This window comes from Delphinus delphis, chromosome 3, assembly GCF_949987515.2.
Source record: "Delphinus delphis chromosome 3, mDelDel1.2, whole genome shotgun sequence".
Taxonomy (NCBI): domain Eukaryota; kingdom Metazoa; phylum Chordata; class Mammalia; order Artiodactyla; family Delphinidae; genus Delphinus; species Delphinus delphis.
Genome location: NC_082685.1, coordinates 26,621,568 through 26,638,752, shown reverse-complemented (window position 1 = coordinate 26,638,752; position 17,185 = coordinate 26,621,568). Strand labels below are relative to the sequence as shown.

At 34.6% G+C, this 17,185-nt stretch overlaps 1 protein-coding gene across 3 annotated transcripts in view; it reads left to right on the top strand.

Annotated features, from left to right (window-relative positions):
- Nucleotides 1–17,185, top strand: part of RANBP17 (RAN binding protein 17) — a 315,725-nt gene that overhangs the window by 19,205 nt on the left and 279,335 nt on the right. For 2 of the 3 annotated variants that reach the window (XM_060008404.1, XM_060008403.1), the window contains 5 exons: nucleotides 3,425–3,591; nucleotides 7,031–7,096; nucleotides 11,993–12,097; nucleotides 13,489–13,654; nucleotides 16,657–16,730. In XM_060008404.1, the coding sequence (XP_059864387.1) occupies nucleotides 3,425–3,591; nucleotides 7,031–7,096; nucleotides 11,993–12,097; nucleotides 13,489–13,654; nucleotides 16,657–16,730 (578 nt within the window). The remainder of the gene's footprint in view (nucleotides 1–3,424; nucleotides 3,592–7,030; nucleotides 7,097–11,992; nucleotides 12,098–13,488; nucleotides 13,655–16,656; nucleotides 16,731–17,185) is intronic. The other variant, XM_060008406.1, reaches the window with a different exon arrangement.

Here is a 17,185-nt window from a genome sequence, read left to right as displayed (position 1 = left end):
AAAGTGTAGCTTAAGTTTAATTGCCTATATAAATCAGTCAATTCTCCTTCCCTTTCTCTGTCCTTCACTCCATCCCTCCCTCCCTCTTTCCTTCCTTGCTGACTCCCCTCTTCAAACAGCTTTATTGAGGTATAATTTATATACCATAAAGTTAACTTGTTTTAAGTGTACAATTTTTGATTTTTAGTAAACTTACAGAGTTGTGTGAACATTTCCATCATCCCTTCCAAACTCCCCATGCTCATTTACAGTTAGTCCTGCTCCCATACCACCAACCTCTAAGATGTTTTCTGCCTATAGAGATTGACCTTCTGAGGATATTTTCATATAAATAAAATCTTATCATGTGTAGTTTTTTTACATCTATCTTCTTTCACTTCGAAAAATGTTTTTGAGGTTCATCCATGTTGTAGCATGTGTCAGTATTTCATTTTTTTTATCATAGAATAATATTCCCTTGTATAGATGTGTGACATTTTGTTATCTATTCACCACCTGATGAACATATGGGTTGTTTTTGCTTTTTGGCCACTGTGAATAATGCTACCATGAACATTGCTATACAAGTCTTTGTGTGGATATACGTTTTCATTTCTCTTGAGTAGATACCTAGGAGTGAAATTGCTGGGTCATAGGTAAGTTTATGCTTAACTTTAAAAAAAACCTGTCCAACTATGTGTCAAAGTGCCTATACCATTTTGCGTTCTCAGCAGCAGTGTGTGAACATTGCAGTTTCTCCACATCTTCACCTCATAAGTCTTACATTGATCTTCTTGTGGTAGTTTCTTTTTGTCTGTCTCTCCAAATATTTTATAAGGCTCTCAAGGCATAGATTATAGCTCAAATTTTTGTGTTCACAGCATTTGGAATTGTTTCCATCAAAGCATTTGTAGTTAAATGTTGAGGTATTTACCTTCTTTTCATTTTTTTCCTGAATAACATACTAGTCTTTGGGGCCAAAGTAGAGATTGAGTCTTTCCCCTTTCTTTTATATTCTTTTTGTATGTTTTCTGATAGACTTTGTGGCATATTTTTTTACTTGACTTCAATTAATCAGTCAAAACTATTTCATATTAAATTTCTATAATGTGTAATACCTAAAGTTTCAGTCTAATGACAGTAAACTCCAAAAGACTATCTACAAGTTTGGACTTAGTAGAGTTTTTGAATTACTAATTATTACTAAAATATATGGTTTGACCGGTATTTGAAAGCAGGAAACAAACTCAAACCAAAACAACCTGACTCAGAGTCCCAATTTGGCCACTGTGACAAGTTGTTTCACCTCTTTGACCTTCATATTTTTTTGCCTAGGAAACAGAATAATAGTAATAGTAATATAAAAGCAATATCTTCACATTGCTGTGAGAGCTACATAAAGCTTTTTTTCTGGGAAGCACTTGTAATTTCTAACTTGTTTCATAAATGCTAAATACTGTTGTTATCATATAGGTATTTGACACTCAAAGAGCCTCTAGTGCATGGCTTTCCAAGTTTCTGTTAACTTTTGTTGGGGAATTTTTCCAGCTGTTTATTTCGTTCTCCCATGTGTCTTTCTGAACATTTCATTTTCTTCTTGTTATGGCTTTTCCCTATTATCTTGGGCTGGTGATGATTAGACTGCTGTTGTTTTACTTGATTGTTATCATTGGCTCTTGCTTATTAAACTGGAACACTATTATAGGTCATGTAATAAGCATAACGTGAGAATATTTTATGTAAAACATTCAACTAAAGTAACAGAAATACAGTCTATTAAATTTTTTTGCCTTAGATAATAAACTTATTAGCTAGTATCTTCGCTCAGGGAGTTTGGGAAGGTGTGCTTAAGGTACCTAGCTTAAATGTGAAACTTGGTTTGTCTCCTGTTTTGTTGTTTTATTATTTTTGAGATTACCCTCCCAGTGGTTACCACTACCTACATATAGATTTCTCACATTCCCTCCGGGTTAAAATTTTTCAAGATACTAAAAATAAAAATAATAGAAGTAGATAAACCAGATTTTCTTTTATGTTCAGGAGGCAGTGTCATTTTCATAAGTTTTGTTATTGAAATAAAAGATTACATGTAATGAAGCTTAAGAGAACCATATTACTTTAATCCATAGCAGAAACCTCTTTCAGATTTATCTTAATGCTAGGAAAATCTGTGCTTTTTAATAGTATTTTTATTTGTATAACTGTGTATTTTTAATGTTAATAAAAATTAAGGTTGAAATGTGCTAGTCGTGAGAACTTTTCTTTTTTATATCAAGGTTCTCATTACAGTTGTCAAGAACAGCTGTTGAAAGTGTTCTTGGATTTTGGGGTTGTTTCCATTAAAGCTATTTTTAGTTAAATAGTGAAGTATTAATATTTACTTTTTCTTCACTCTTTTCCCAAATGGTATGCTGGCCTTCGGGGCCAAAGTAGAAATGGAATCTTCTCCCTTTAAAAAATTTTTTTCTTCTGTCTTTCTGATAGACTTTTGTGGCCCATTTGTAACCTCAACCACTCCTCCATTGGGAAGCTCATAGCTGAATTTGCTACCCACTTTTTATGATTTGGGTATATTAACTTTATTCCAGGCTTTACTCTTCTGTTTGTACTTTCTTTGACTTATGTACTTATTTTATCACATTATATTATTTGTATTTTTTTCTGCCACTTAAACAGCCAGATATCGCTTCTCGGCCTTTTGGCTAAGATCATGTGTAAACAGCCAGATAGTGTGTAGTCAGTTTTGCTATAACATGACATATGTATTCCTAAAAGTGACTGTGCTGTGCAGTGATATGTAGTAAAACCACAGGGCTTATTAGAGAAATGGGGTTATGGACATAAAATTGAAAAAGGATAGAAATCTAATAAAAGACATAGTAGAGTTTTACACATGTTAAGTGGTTAAGAAATACTAAATAGTGGAATAAATACAGCATTTTATTTGAAGAAGACCTGAAGTTTGTGGAAGGGGGCCCACTTCAACAAATAACTCATTGAAGTGTTGAAATTTGTGAGTTACTATGAAGGTAGAAGGAAGGTGATCTGAAATAGGATGGAAATTGTAACACCAAAAGGGATGAGTCTGATAACACGAGATGAACTGAGATAGCTGGTAGATACATGCATTTTGAGTATGGCTTGGTTCGTTTGGCTTGGTTGCCGTTTTCGTTATTCACCTAGTGTTTCTTTCTGAATGAAATTATGCAAAAATGAAAGTGACATTCGCATTATACTCATATTATCCCCTAATATATCAATTGAATTGGAACAAATTTGCTTTTTCCAAATAACCCTTATAGGAGAACTGACTATATAAATAAGTACATATCTTGGAGAAAGGGATTAACTTTTTGTCAAAGAATGTGTTGTCATCACTACCTGATTTTACATTATTCGCATTAAGTTACTGAATAGTCCAAATGATCACAATATTTTTTTACAGGAAACTACATTCTTAATTATGTGGCATCACAACCCAAGCTGGCTCCCTTTGTCATCCAAGCTCTAATTCAAGTCATTGCTAAAATTACTAAATTGGGGTGGTTTGAGATTCAGAAAGACCAGTTTGTCTTCAGAGAAATTATTGCTGATGTGAAGAAGTTTCTTCAGGTAAGAAGGCATTATTACATTATAAGAGCATCAGTAGTTGTTTTTTTGGTTTAGAAAACTGCTTTTCTTAAAGTTAAATGGTTTGTTTTGTGGCTACCAGAACCATATTAATTATGGTTTATTATTTATCCTCTAGAGCCTGTATTTTTTATTGCCAGGAAAAGAGGATCATGTCATATAACTTCCAAACCAGAAGAATGCAAATTATAATGTTTTATAATTTCAAAAATATATGTTGTCATTTATAACCACGTGTGTCTTTGTATTGCATATATGCAAAACATGTATATAATGTTTTTCATGTATTATCTAATTTAATGCTAATTGCATCTCTGTGAAGGGAATTACATTTTGTAAATGAGAAGACTGAGGCTTAGAAAAGTTAGGTAATTTGTATAGGATTGCATAGTGATCTAGTAAAGCATAGCACTCGTACTTCAACAGGTTTTCTAAAGATATATATATTTAAAAATTTTTTACATTATACATTGAGTCATACTAAATTCTCAAGAATGTTTTTAACGTAAATGATTAAAGTTATAACATACTCACATTTAACTTACACAAATTCAGGTATTTGGACTGAAAAAAAAAAAAGAAAGAAAGAAAAGAAAAAAGAAAAGCAAGAAGACACTAATTTAAACTGTGCCAGTGATTCCACTTGCCATTCCACATAGTATTTTATGTTGTGGGGTGTGATATGGGAAACTTAAATCTGCTCTTTTCTGTTCCTGTATGCCTCTTAGGATGACCATCATGCCCTGCTCAGTATGATTCAGATATTTAAAGATACATACTTTTTCATGCAAATGTTATCCCTAATCGCAAGAAAAGTACCTTAGTTGGTGCTCTGCTGAAGAAGCAGTGATCTGTTACAGTTCTCAAGGAAAAACTGGCAGTTTGGATTAATAGATGTTCAGTGTTGGTTTATTGGCAATTAGGGGGCTGTTTGGACTTTCTGAGATGTTATTGCTTATACAGTAACTGTCAGATTTAATCCCTATGTAAGATGTAACTCCGTCATACATTGTAATGCTAGAAACCTCAGAATATGAAACACTAGACTATTCTGCTTCTCTTTTATTCGTATTGTTAAAATCCTGTTTAACAAATATTTGATTATCTAAAATATCACAAGAATAAGTGTATTTTTAGCCCTGAGGAGATCTGCTGTGGGACAGAGGGATAGTTTATTCAGTGACACATGAGTTTCTCACTTTATAGTTGTGCATATAATTTTGACTAACACAATAGCACCCCTCTCTTGTCCTTTACTAAGATTGTACACAGCTCATCAAGAATCCACACACACACTCACTGTAAACAAGAATAGACTTCAGAGTTCTTTTAAAATAAAATCAAGGTTGAAAACTGAATGAAATGAAATCATTCTTGTTGGCTAACATTTCTCAAGCTCCCTTTTCAATGGCTGATAAGTTGAGCTTAAGTTGGGCTTCAGTGTGCTTTTGTCAGTTTTGGAAGACCAGAAGAAACAGAAAATGTTTTCTCTTCAAAGTTTATTACAGTATCACGAAAAAAGCACTTGCTTTCTGGGCATATGACTTAACCTAACCTTCAGTCATGAGAAAGACAACTGACTTAGTGTTTTAGTACTCTAAAATAGTACTGCATAGTTCCTTTGGGTAATAACAGCTTCTGTGAATTTTGTACTAAAAATTATTTTAAGTTTGTTAAATTTTTAATGGCCTGAAATTTTGTATATCTTCTTTTCTCTGTTATTGTAACCTTATTGCTGCCATACTTCTAACATTTATATGCCTCCTTTCTACATACATACCCAGGAGATACTACTGTCATCTAGGACAGTGCTATTCAGATTGCTGGTTCACAGCAAGATAAGGGGTTTATGTCAGAATGTAAATCAACGTGGTGCTTCCGTCATCAAGAGAGACTTGCTATGAAAAATATGCCAGCTGAACTAAACAGTGTACTTAGTGACTTATCTGTTTTATATTTTGGTGCAAACTCTTTTGTCATGGACCAGTATCAAACCATTCTCAGATTAGAATCCAATTTGCAGACTACCAGCAGATTCATGGACTAACAGTTGGTCAGGGAACGACATGTTAAGGAGCATTGGCCTGGTTTACACAGAAGATGGATGCTTCAGTAATGTGAAATCTGTAGTTTATCATAGAGTTCCAATTGTCCTAAAGGGCCATAAAGAATTAAAATGCAAAAATTGGACTTCCCTGGTTGGGCAGTGGTTAAGAATCCACCTGCCAATGCAGGGGATACGGGTTCGATCCCTGGTCCAGGAAGATCCCACATGCCACGGAGCAACTAAGCCCGTGCACCACAACTACTGAGCCTGTGCTCTAGAGTCCATGTGCTGCAACTACTGAGCCCACGTGCCGCAACTACTGAAGCCCGCGCGCCTAGGGCCCATGCTCCACAACGAGAGAAGCCACCGCAATGAAAAGCCTGCGCACCACAACAAAGAGTAGCCCCTGCTCGGTGCAGCTAGAGAAAGCCCGTGCACAGCAACAAAGACCCAGTGCAGTCAAAAAAAAAAAAAAGCAAAAATTATGGATGTTTCTTTTATTTTTTTATTCTGAGATAATTTGAATTTAGTTACACCTAGTGACCCAGTGTTAGTGAAATTCTGTGATAGTTAGAAGGAATGACCAGCTATAAAATTAAGACTTGAAAAGTGTATCATCTGTATTGCTTTCTTAAAATTATTATACTGTAATTGGATGTTAGATTTTTTTATTTTCATACTTCCAATGTGATTTTGCAGTTGAGTAATTTGTTAGTAATGTGCATATAAAATCTGAATTTTGATTTGAAGGAAATTATTGAGATTAAATTGGAAGCTGATTACATTAAAACATCATACTGTATTGATAGTCATGTATTTACTCAGTGCATTGGGCAGTTCACAAGCCTTCATTATAGATCCTTAGTAAATGCATATACATGCACTATTAAATAATATTAAAAGGGCGTAAGTGATCTTATCTGGTATTAGGTTGAGGGATTTAAATTAGTTCCTAAGTTATTAATTATTTACTGAATGCATCTATCTTCAAGCAAATTTACAGAGCTAAAAATTGTTTTTTGTTCTTTCTTATTTGTGGTCTTATGAAAAGGATTAAACTACACTCCTGTATTTTGAGGTTTAGTTTATTGTAAGTCCTACATGCTGAAAACATTTTATAGAGTATCATGCAGTTCTAAGGTAGGTGAGCTTTTTTCCCATTCAACTCTATACCTAAATTTATCCTTCAAAAAAATGAGCATGACATTATTTTTATTTGTGGACCTCATAGTGATTTTTCTATATATTTTAATAGATCTATTTTAAGAAAATGTGATGTTTCAGTATTTAATTACTTGTAAATGTTACCTGGTTTACACATTAAGAACCAATCATTTGTCTCCATTTAGGCTAAACTTGTTTTTTTCTCCAAAGGGTACTGTGGAGCACTGCATAATAGGAGTAATAATCCTCTCAGAATTGACTCAGGAAATGAACCTGGTAAGCCTTTCCATCTAATGGTGACGTGAAGTTTGCTAGGTAATGTCATTTCTTTGATGTAAAATCTTTGTGTGGCTTAAAACTCTGAATAAGCAAGTCTTTTTTTTGGGGGGGGGGTGTCTATTTTATTGGTGGGATAATCAAGTATTGGAACACTTTTATTGTTACTAAAAATGACAGTAACAATATAAAGTACTACAAAGAACAGGAAATTAGACATGGTCCTCTCTCCATAGCAATTGGAGGATCGTCCTTTTATCCTCTGTATATATAGTAGTATACTAATCGTAAAAATAAATTATACGCAAAAGTGGAACAAGCCTTTATTTGCTTACACATTAAAGACAAGCAGTTTAGCAGTTTGGTAAATTGATTCTCGATAATGGATACACAGCATGACTCAACAAAGAACAGGATACTTGGCACTTTGCTACTTGTTAGCATGGGTTTCACCCATACAAGGAGAGTTTGCAGAAGCTATGCTTACCCCCCACCAACGCCTTTATGAACTCAGCAGCTGAGCACATCCTCACCTGCTCCTGTTCATTTTTGTATTTAACATGGTTCTAGACAGAACAAAAGCAGAAGTTGGGTTTTACATGGAATAATGTTACAATAAAGGGGAATGTATTGTTTATATTTAAGAACTTTTATCATCTTTTTTTTAAATTGAAGTACAGTTGGCGTACAATATTAGTTTCAGGTGTATAACATAATGATTTGACATTTATACATATATATATATATGTGAATTGATCACATAAGTCTAGTAACCACGTGTCACCAAAGTTATTAAAATATTATAGACTATATTCCTCATGCTGTACATTATATCCCCGAGACTTATTTATTTTATAACTGGAAGTTTGTACCTATTAATCTTCTATTTCATCCAGCCCCCAGCCCCCTCCTCTCTGGCAACCACCAGTTTGTTCTCTGTATCTGTGAGTCTTCCTGTTTTGTTTTCTAGATTCCACATATAAGTGAAATCAGATGGTATTTGTCTTTCTCTATCTGACTTATTTCACTTAGCATAATACCTTCTAGGTCCACCCATGTTATTGCAGACAGCATGATTTCATTCTTTTTTAATGACTGAGTAATTCCATTGTGTGTATTTGTACTACATACTCTATTCATTGATCTATTGATAGACACTTAGGTAGCTTCCATATCTTGGCTATTGTAATTGATGTTGCAGTGAACATAGGGGTGCATATATCTTTTTGAATTAGTGTTTTTGTTTTCTTTGGATAAATACCCAGAAGTGGAATTGCTGGATCATATGGTAGTGCTATTGGGTTCTCCAAAAAAAAAAAATATCTTATGGAAAAACCCAAACAAACTTTTTGCCCAACCCAATCTTTTTAATTTTTTGAGGACCTTCCAGACTATTTTCCATAGCAGCCATACTAATTTACATTCCCACCAACAGTGTGCAAGGGTGCCCTTTTTGCCAGGTCCTTGCCAATACTTATTTGTTGTCTATTTAATAATAGCCATTCTGAAAGACGTGAGGTGATATCTCACTGTGGTTTTGATTTGAATTTCCCTGAGGATTAGTGATATTGAACATTTTTTCATATGTCTGTTGGCCTTCCGTGTGTTTTCCTTAGAACAATGTCTATTCAGGTCCTCTGCCTATTTTTTATTCAGATTTTTTTTTGATACTGAGGGTAGGGAAGTTTTCAGCAATTATGGCTTCAAATACATTCTGTGCTCTTTTCTTTCTCTCTTCTCCTTCTGGGACCCCTATAATAATGCAAATGTTAGTATGCTTGTTGTCTTAGAGGTCCCTTAAGCTATCCTCATTTCTTTAAAACTCTTTTTTCTTTTTGCAGTTCCAATTGGGTTATTTTGACTACCTTGTCTTCCAGATTGCTGATCCATTCCTTTGCTTCCTCTAGTCTGCTGTTGATTCCCTCTAGTATATTTTTCATTTCAGTTATTGTATTCTTCAGTTCTTATTGGTTCTTTTTTATGTTTTCTATTTCTTTGTTGAAGTTCTCACTGAGTTCATCCATTTGTTTCCCGATTTTGGTGAGCATCTTTATCACTTACTTTGAACTCTTTATCTGGTAAGTTGCTTATCTCCATTTTGTTTAGTTCCTTTCCTGGGGTTTTGTCTGATTCTTTCAATTGGAAGGTATTCCTTTGCCTCCTCATTTTGTCTGACTCTCTGTGTTTGTTTCTATGTAGTAGGTGTATCAGCTACATCTTCTGGTCTTCAAACAGTGGTCTTAACGTAAAAGGGGTTCTGTGGGGCCCGGTGGTACCCTCTCCGTGGTCACCAGAGCCGGGTGCTCCAGGTGCTCCTCCTCCTTTGTGTGGGCTGTATGTGCCCTCCTGTTGTGGTTGGGCCAAGATTGCTGCAGGCGTACTGGTTGTCGGGGCTGGTCCCGGCCCACCTGGCTGAGAGGTCTGGCTCTGAGTGCTGCAGGTGGGCTGATGTGCTGATCTGTGGTTTTCTCGTTGTCTCATCTCAGGAAGCACATGATTTGATTTGTTACATCACTAATGATGTTCACTTTGGTCACTTGACTAAGATGGTCTCTACCAGGCTTCTCTAATTGTACATTTATTCTTTTCCCCTTTGTAAATAATGAGTATTTTGTGGGCAGGTAGTTTAAGACTCTGAAAATACCTTATTCCTCATTAAACTTTTAATTTATTCATTTATTATTTCTATCAGTTTGGATTCCTGGTTTCTAACTTTGTTTAATAGGTTATAGTTTGTTACTTACATTATATTTTGGTGCCCAAATTTTCCCAAATTTGGCCATTAGGAACCCTTTCAGGCTAGCATCTCTGTTCATTTGACATTTATTCACCATCCTTTGAACATTTTCTTACTTTCTGTCACAAGATGTTCCATGCTTATCTTGTGTAGAACTAGGTACCTTTTGAAGAAAGCTTCAAGCTCTGAAGTGTGATTTTGACTTTGTATGGTAAAAAATACATGGCTTCTGTGGAGACATTTTACTTAGCCTAATTTTAGAGCATTAACAACTTCAACTAGCATTTCTTAAGTACTTCTGAACCAGGCAATAGGGAGATCTACAATGCATAATGAAAATCAAATATAATTGTCAAATGTGAGCCAGGTAAATTCATGTAGGGTCAATAACAGGATGTATCTTCTAAGAAAAAGATCTAAACTTGAGGTTTCTTAAAAATTTAGAATTATATGTTACCATGCTTTTGTAGAAGCTAAGTCTAGTATTCCTGCAGTATATTCAAAATATAATCATCAAGAAGTAAAATATCCTTTGCCTACATGGTAGAGACATAGTTATGCAGTAGAAAATGGATGATAATCCCTCTTATCAAAAAAATTGGATATCTAAATAAATAACCCAAGTAGAATAAGCATGTATGCCTTGAAGATAACTCTGAAATAACACCTGGATTTGTGTTTTAGCTCTATTGCCTACTGCTTTGTCCAAACTTCTTAATGTCTTTAAACTTACATATCACTATCTGTAAAGCAATCATGACACTTTCCTTGGGTCTTATTAAGATTAGATAAGTTACTAGCACAGGTCCTAGTGCATACAAGTACTCAGTAAACCCAAGGTTCTTCCCTCAGTGTTATAGATATGGTGTGCCTGTGAGCTTTAATTTTCTTGTATGTGAAAAGAGAATAATATATATCTCACAGGTTCGTTTTGAGGATTTAGTGAAATAATATGTGAAGAGTACATAAGTTGAGATTATAATGCTGTATGCTATTATTAATTTGTATTAAGGAGAAATTTTTATATATTGAGGGAAACTGAAGAGACAGACCAATTGAAGGAGAGAGAGATGGACGTTTGATTTAAAAGAAGGGGGAAATGCTGGAAATGCTAACTCGAATCTTACATAGTGGGTAGAGATTCCAGTAACTGCTTTCTGTAATCACTTTGGGCTTCTGTTATGTTTCATGTTTCTATAAGTAAATGTGGTATTTAAGTATAATATGATGGAGCTTAGGAAGTGTCAGATAATCAATTTTGATCTCACTACTTTTTTTAAATCTATAAATATCAGGAAGGAAAATGGTTTATTTTCATCTTCCAGATACCAAAAGGAATGCTATAGCCACTGTAGCCTGTGGTATTAATAATTGTTTGGGTATCAGATTTCAGCTTTGTTTGCTGTTTCCTAGTGATAAATGGAAATATTAATGGTACTAATAGTATAGTTTTTGCCATATTATATTTTAGATTAGAGGCTCAAGAACTAGTCTTAGTAAACTTATTCTTAAAAATTATTTTTTATTAACTAATAAAATATTCAGGGGGAATATACTGTTACGTAGTAAATCAAATTTATGATTATTTATAATTTCTGCCTTGGTTTTTTCTTTTAGAATATCAAATTACATGAATCAGTGACATATCTGATATATATAGAAATATCACTTTCATATAGAAGAATCTTCTGTAACTGATTCCGTTTGCTGATTCACAGAATGTTAGAATTTGAGGATTATCTCAGAGATTTCCCATTTTATAGGTGGAGCCTGAGGAACAGGGAAGCTGTTACTTGCCTAATGTGAAATATGATACATGACTCAGGAGTTGATAGTATCTATCTATTATTTTCTAATCTGTGTTTATATTGCCTCTGAAAGTATGATCAATTCTGCTTTTCAATTTTGGCATCAGTATAGTTTGTAGAGAGAGCACTGAATTAAAACAGTACAGAAACTTGGGTTCTAGTCGTGGCTCTGCCATTATTAGCTCTGAGTAACCTTAAACAAATCACTTATACTAGTAGATTTTTAAAAGCTCTTTTAGCTCTATACTTTATGATTCTTTAATCATTATTTTCATTCCTTTTCTTACATAGTAAATTTTTGCTTTGCTGTTTGGCAAGTCTGGTTAAATAAATTCATCTTGAACTTTTTAGGTTGATTATTCTAGACCTTCAGCAAAACACAGGAAAATAGCTACCTCATTTCGTGACACTTCTCTTAAAGACATTTTAGTGCTAGCATGCTCTCTTCTAAAAGAGGTAAGTTACTTAATAATTCAGCATCCTGTTTCAGAAGAATTTCAGATGAATTCCCCTGTGCCCGTTTAATTTAAGTACAAATTAATTTGCACAAATCTATAAGCGGTTCCAAAAAATTCACTTTTATTTAGTCGGGATATAATAAAGTAAGATCCAAAGGGAATTTAGTAACTTGTCTTTAGACAGTAGTTTCATTATCTTCCCACCGTAGATTACTTATTACAGAAGCTATTTGAGACTTAGTTTCTGTATTGCCCTGCCCATATTTTAATGGGGTGCAGATGAACAATGAAATGATGGCAAGTTTTCCTAATTCATCATTTCTCAATATTTTTTCAGAGTTGAGCCAAGATAGTTGACTTTAATAATTTCTTTAGGAAATAATATTTTCCCGTTTGCTACTTAGTGCCCTATTGAACATTAGTATGTTCATAGTATGATTCATAATTCTATTGTGTTCTCTTGTAATATAGGGACTCCCTCATTTTACTCAAGCTTGTTAATTGGTGTAGTAGAGCATTTCCCAAAGTATGTTCCACTAATCACTAGTTTCTACTTATTTAAATTCTGTGATATAGTAACATGGTAACTGCCACACTAGGCCAGACTGAAAGTTCCTCTATTTAAAAATTTTTCTTTTAGTATGAAAAATTTTAACATATATACAAGAAGATCGAATAGTATAATAAACTCCCTTAGACCCAGCAACCAGATAAGCATTAACAACTCGTGACCAATCTTGTTTCATCTCTATGAACTAACTAACCACTTTATTTCTTTCTGTGTTTTTCATGAAGCAGAATCCCAAGCTTCTTATCATTTCCTCCACAAATATTTCACACTGTATCTCTAGGAGATATAATCTGTTCTGGTTGTGTCAGAATGAACATTTTGAGGGGGTCGGGATTGTTCTCCAGGAGCTTGTGAGTGTCCTCCCACATTCAAACAGCTCTGAGAACCTTTGTTAGCTGAATGTGTATCGTTTATGCATGAAGCTCCCCTACTTTTTCTTGAAGAATATTATATTTTCAGCTTGTTCCAATTGCTCCTTTGAGCTAACAAATCCTGTACATTTATACATTTGTGCTGTGTAAAGTATTTGTCCTAAAGTTACTTCCTACAACTTTAGAAGGTGATCTCCAGTATGCAGTTAAATATGAAAGGTTTTAACCCCATTTTACAAGATTAAATTTGAAAATTTAATCTATTATTGTAGATTTTTGTTGATAGTGATATTACAGTTTTTTTCTGATATATACAACATAACTATGCAAATTCTTTTTTTTTAACTAATTTTAATTTGGAACTGAAGAATTATTTAAATTAGTTGACTAAAATTCTTTTAATTGACATATGTCATAATGTTTCATTTGACTCTGAACCTCTTTCAGGTGTTGGCCAAGCCTTTAAACCTTCAGGATCAAGGTCAACAAAACCTAGTAATGCAAGTCTTGAAACTGGTCCTCAATTGCCTTAACTTTGACTTCATTGGCAGTTCAGCAGATGAATCTGCAGATGATCTTTGCACAGTACAGATTCCAACAACTTGGAGAACAAGTAAGAAAAAAGTTTAGTGTAAGGAATGGTCAACATAAAATACACAGGATTAGCAGTATAGTTGCTTTATGTGCAATTATCTCTGTTTTTTACTTGGCAATCAAAAAGTTCAAAAAAATTTGTAACCTAAGGTAGCTGCTGATACCCAATGTTGAAATCTGTTTTGCTCAGTTCATATCATAGTAACCTCTGTATTTTGATTTTGGAAAAAAGAAAAGACAACTCTAGAGTTGGAGGATGACAAGTTTAGGTGGGGAAATGAAGAGCTCTGTTTTGAAATTTTCAGATAAACAGTAGGAGAGGATATAACACTTGGCAGGAGATATCAACATATTTTTCAAAGTTATAAAGAGAATGAATTAGAGTAGCTAACTTAGCAGAGCAGAATTGCAATTTACTTTGTTACAGAGAAGGACACCAAAAAAGAGCAAACTCACTTGCTTTCACACATCCCAGAAAGATGATGGCAATAGGGCTTTCCTATTGAAGTCAGAGGTAGGGAATTGGGCTGAAAGGACTTGGTAAAAAGTCTATGTTCTGCACAAACATCCTCGGGATCTTCTCTACCACCTCTGTGCAGCTCTGTGACTGCCCTTTTCCCTTCCTTCCCTATGTGTACTTCCCTCTAGATTCCCAAGACCAGAGCTTTTTTCTCTTGAGAAATTAAACTGGAGAGGTTTCTCATTCAAGGGTATCAGATATAGTAGAGAAACACCATACATTTGGTGAAAACTTCTAATAGGGAAGTCAGAGACTAAAAGAAACAATTAAAAGGGACTTTGTATCTTGATAGTAGTGATGAATGCATGAACCAGCACATGTAGTAAAAATTGCACAGACTAAATACACACACACACACACACACACACACACACACACACACACACACGAGTACATGTAAAACTGGGAAAGCCAAATAAGACTGGTGGATTGGATTTTATCAGTGTGCCTTCTTGATTGTGATATTGTGCTTTAGTTTTGCAAGAACTTAACCATTTGGGGAAATGGGGTAAACAATACATGGGATCTCTCTGTATTATTTCTTGCAACTGCATATAAATCTAATTATCTCAAGAAATCTTTTTTTAAAAAGGGAGAGTTAGTAGAAACAGAGACAAAGTGAAGAGTCGAAGTAAATTTCAAAAAGGTTTAATTACTATCCTCAGAGAGATAAGAAAAGGTAATGCATTCCTGAAACATGAATAGGATATTGTTTCAAAAACGGAAGTTAAGACAGTGTTCCAGATATACAAATTGCCCAAATAAAACATTCAGTAAAAGAATTGGAAGATAAAGCTAAGGAAATATCCCAGAAAGTAGAACAAAAAAAGCAAGAATAGATTTGATAGAAAAAAATGCAAGAATATTAAAGCATGAAACTAGGAAGCTTGACATCTGACTATTAGGAGTTCAAGAAAGGACAGGAAAAAACAGAAGGCAATTTGCAAACAATACCAAAAAAAAAATTCTCAGCAATGAGATACATAAATTTTCACATTGAAAGATCCCATAAGTACCCAACATAATGAATGAAAAAAAATACACTAAGCTTCGTAATCATGACATTTCAGAATAACAAGGACAAAGAGAACCTAAAATCTACCGGAAAGAAAGTCACCTACAAAGGATTGGGATCAAGAATGGTATTAGAGGGCTTCCCTGGTGGCGCGGTGGTTGAGAGTCTGCCTGCTGATGCAGGGGACACGGGTTCGTGCCCCAGTCCGGGAGGATCCCACATGCCGCGGAGCGGCTGGTCCCATGAGCCATGGCCGCTGAGCCTGCGCGTCTGGAGCCTGTGCTCCTCAACGGGAGAGGCCACAACAGTGAGAGGCCGCGTACCGCAAAAAAAAAAAAAAAAAGAATGGTATTAGATTTCTCAACAGTAGTACTGGAAGCTAGAGGACAATGGAGTAATATCCTCAGACTTCTGAGTGAAAATAATTTTCAAACTAGACTGAGATTGCCAAGTATAAGAGAATAAAGATATTTTCAGACATGTAAATCGTTCTGAAATTTAGCCCTTATGTACTTGCTGTTATGAAGCTACTTGATATACAGGCAAGAAAATGGAGGATATGGAGTTCAAGAAAACTTTAACACAAGATGACAATCAACAGACATAAAAAGGAGATAATTATGTAACACATTTTGGAACAGCCAGTCTAAGTTGAAGAAGGCTCCAGGAGGAAAGAGTGGGAAAATGGAAGTGATAGGTTATTTGATGCTATTGACCAGGTGGAAAATGGCATGAAGAACATTTTGCAAATCTGTCAGAACATTTGGAAAGAATTAATGACAGATATCGATCTACACAACTAAGCACAGAAAAGATGCTGTGATTAAATCCAGGGAGTGTTGGAAATGTGATATAATCATAGTATACTTGGCTTAGCTGTTAACGTTATTTACCTAGTCATAATAAAGTAAACACTTAGAATTGATTTAATTCCTAATTGTTATAACAGTGGATGGATTTTTGAGAGAGGATGGATTGTAGAAAGAGTGGTGGGAGTAGAGGGGAGAGTGTACCGTAACAAGGTCATTTGAGACCTAAAATAAAGTAGTCAAAGACATGTAATACAGCACGTAATTTGGAAACATGTATTTAAATATAGCTAAGAGTTGAAAGGCAGTGGGAATGGAGTAGGGTACAGCTGTTTTTTACTATATACTTTTTAGTACTATTTACTTTTTTATACTATTTGAATTTTTAAATATTTTTATTACCTTAATATAAATGAAAATAGTGAGAAGGTTCTCTCGATAGGAACTGTAGGTGCTACATGGAAATAAGGAACATCTTAGCTAATTAATTTTTATCTTTGTATTATTTCATATTTCAAAGGAAAATAGCTAGGAATTAAAAAGGAATTAAGCCTAACTGCAAGGAAAGATTGGCCACATGCAGAGGTCTTGGAGTTCTTGGTTTGTATGATAATGTCTTACTATGTGAAGATCACTGAATTGAAAGTAATGGTGTTAGAATTTTTTTTTTTTTCCAGTTTTCCTGGAACCAGAAACATTGGATCTTTTCTTTAATTTGTATCATTCACTTCCACCACTCCTATCTCAGTTAGTAAGTAAAACTCATTCATTATTTCATTAAAAAGTACCTGTGATATTTATCTAAGGGTGGTACATATTTATTTATATTCTTGATTAGGTTTACCTCTCATAAGAGATTCTTACATCATCTGGGATTTATATTACGTAAGCTATTTGTCAGTTTCTATTTATAGTCCATAGTTCCCGTCATTTCACTGGTGAGCCCAAAACCCATAACTGGTGATTTCGTTCCTGCCCGTAGCCAAGACAACCTATCAACCTCTAAGTATCTTTTTTCCTACTCAGTTCCCCCCCAGCTCTTCTTCTGGGCCTCAGTCCAGTAGTTTGGCACCCCACCTGTTACCTTCCCTTTTCTTAACCTCTCTAACTCTTTCTCCACTTTGCTTGGCTCCATGTCAGGCTTGCCATGTGGCCCCCATCAGATATCTCCAAATGAGAAACAAAGGGGATCTGCTCACTTGATTT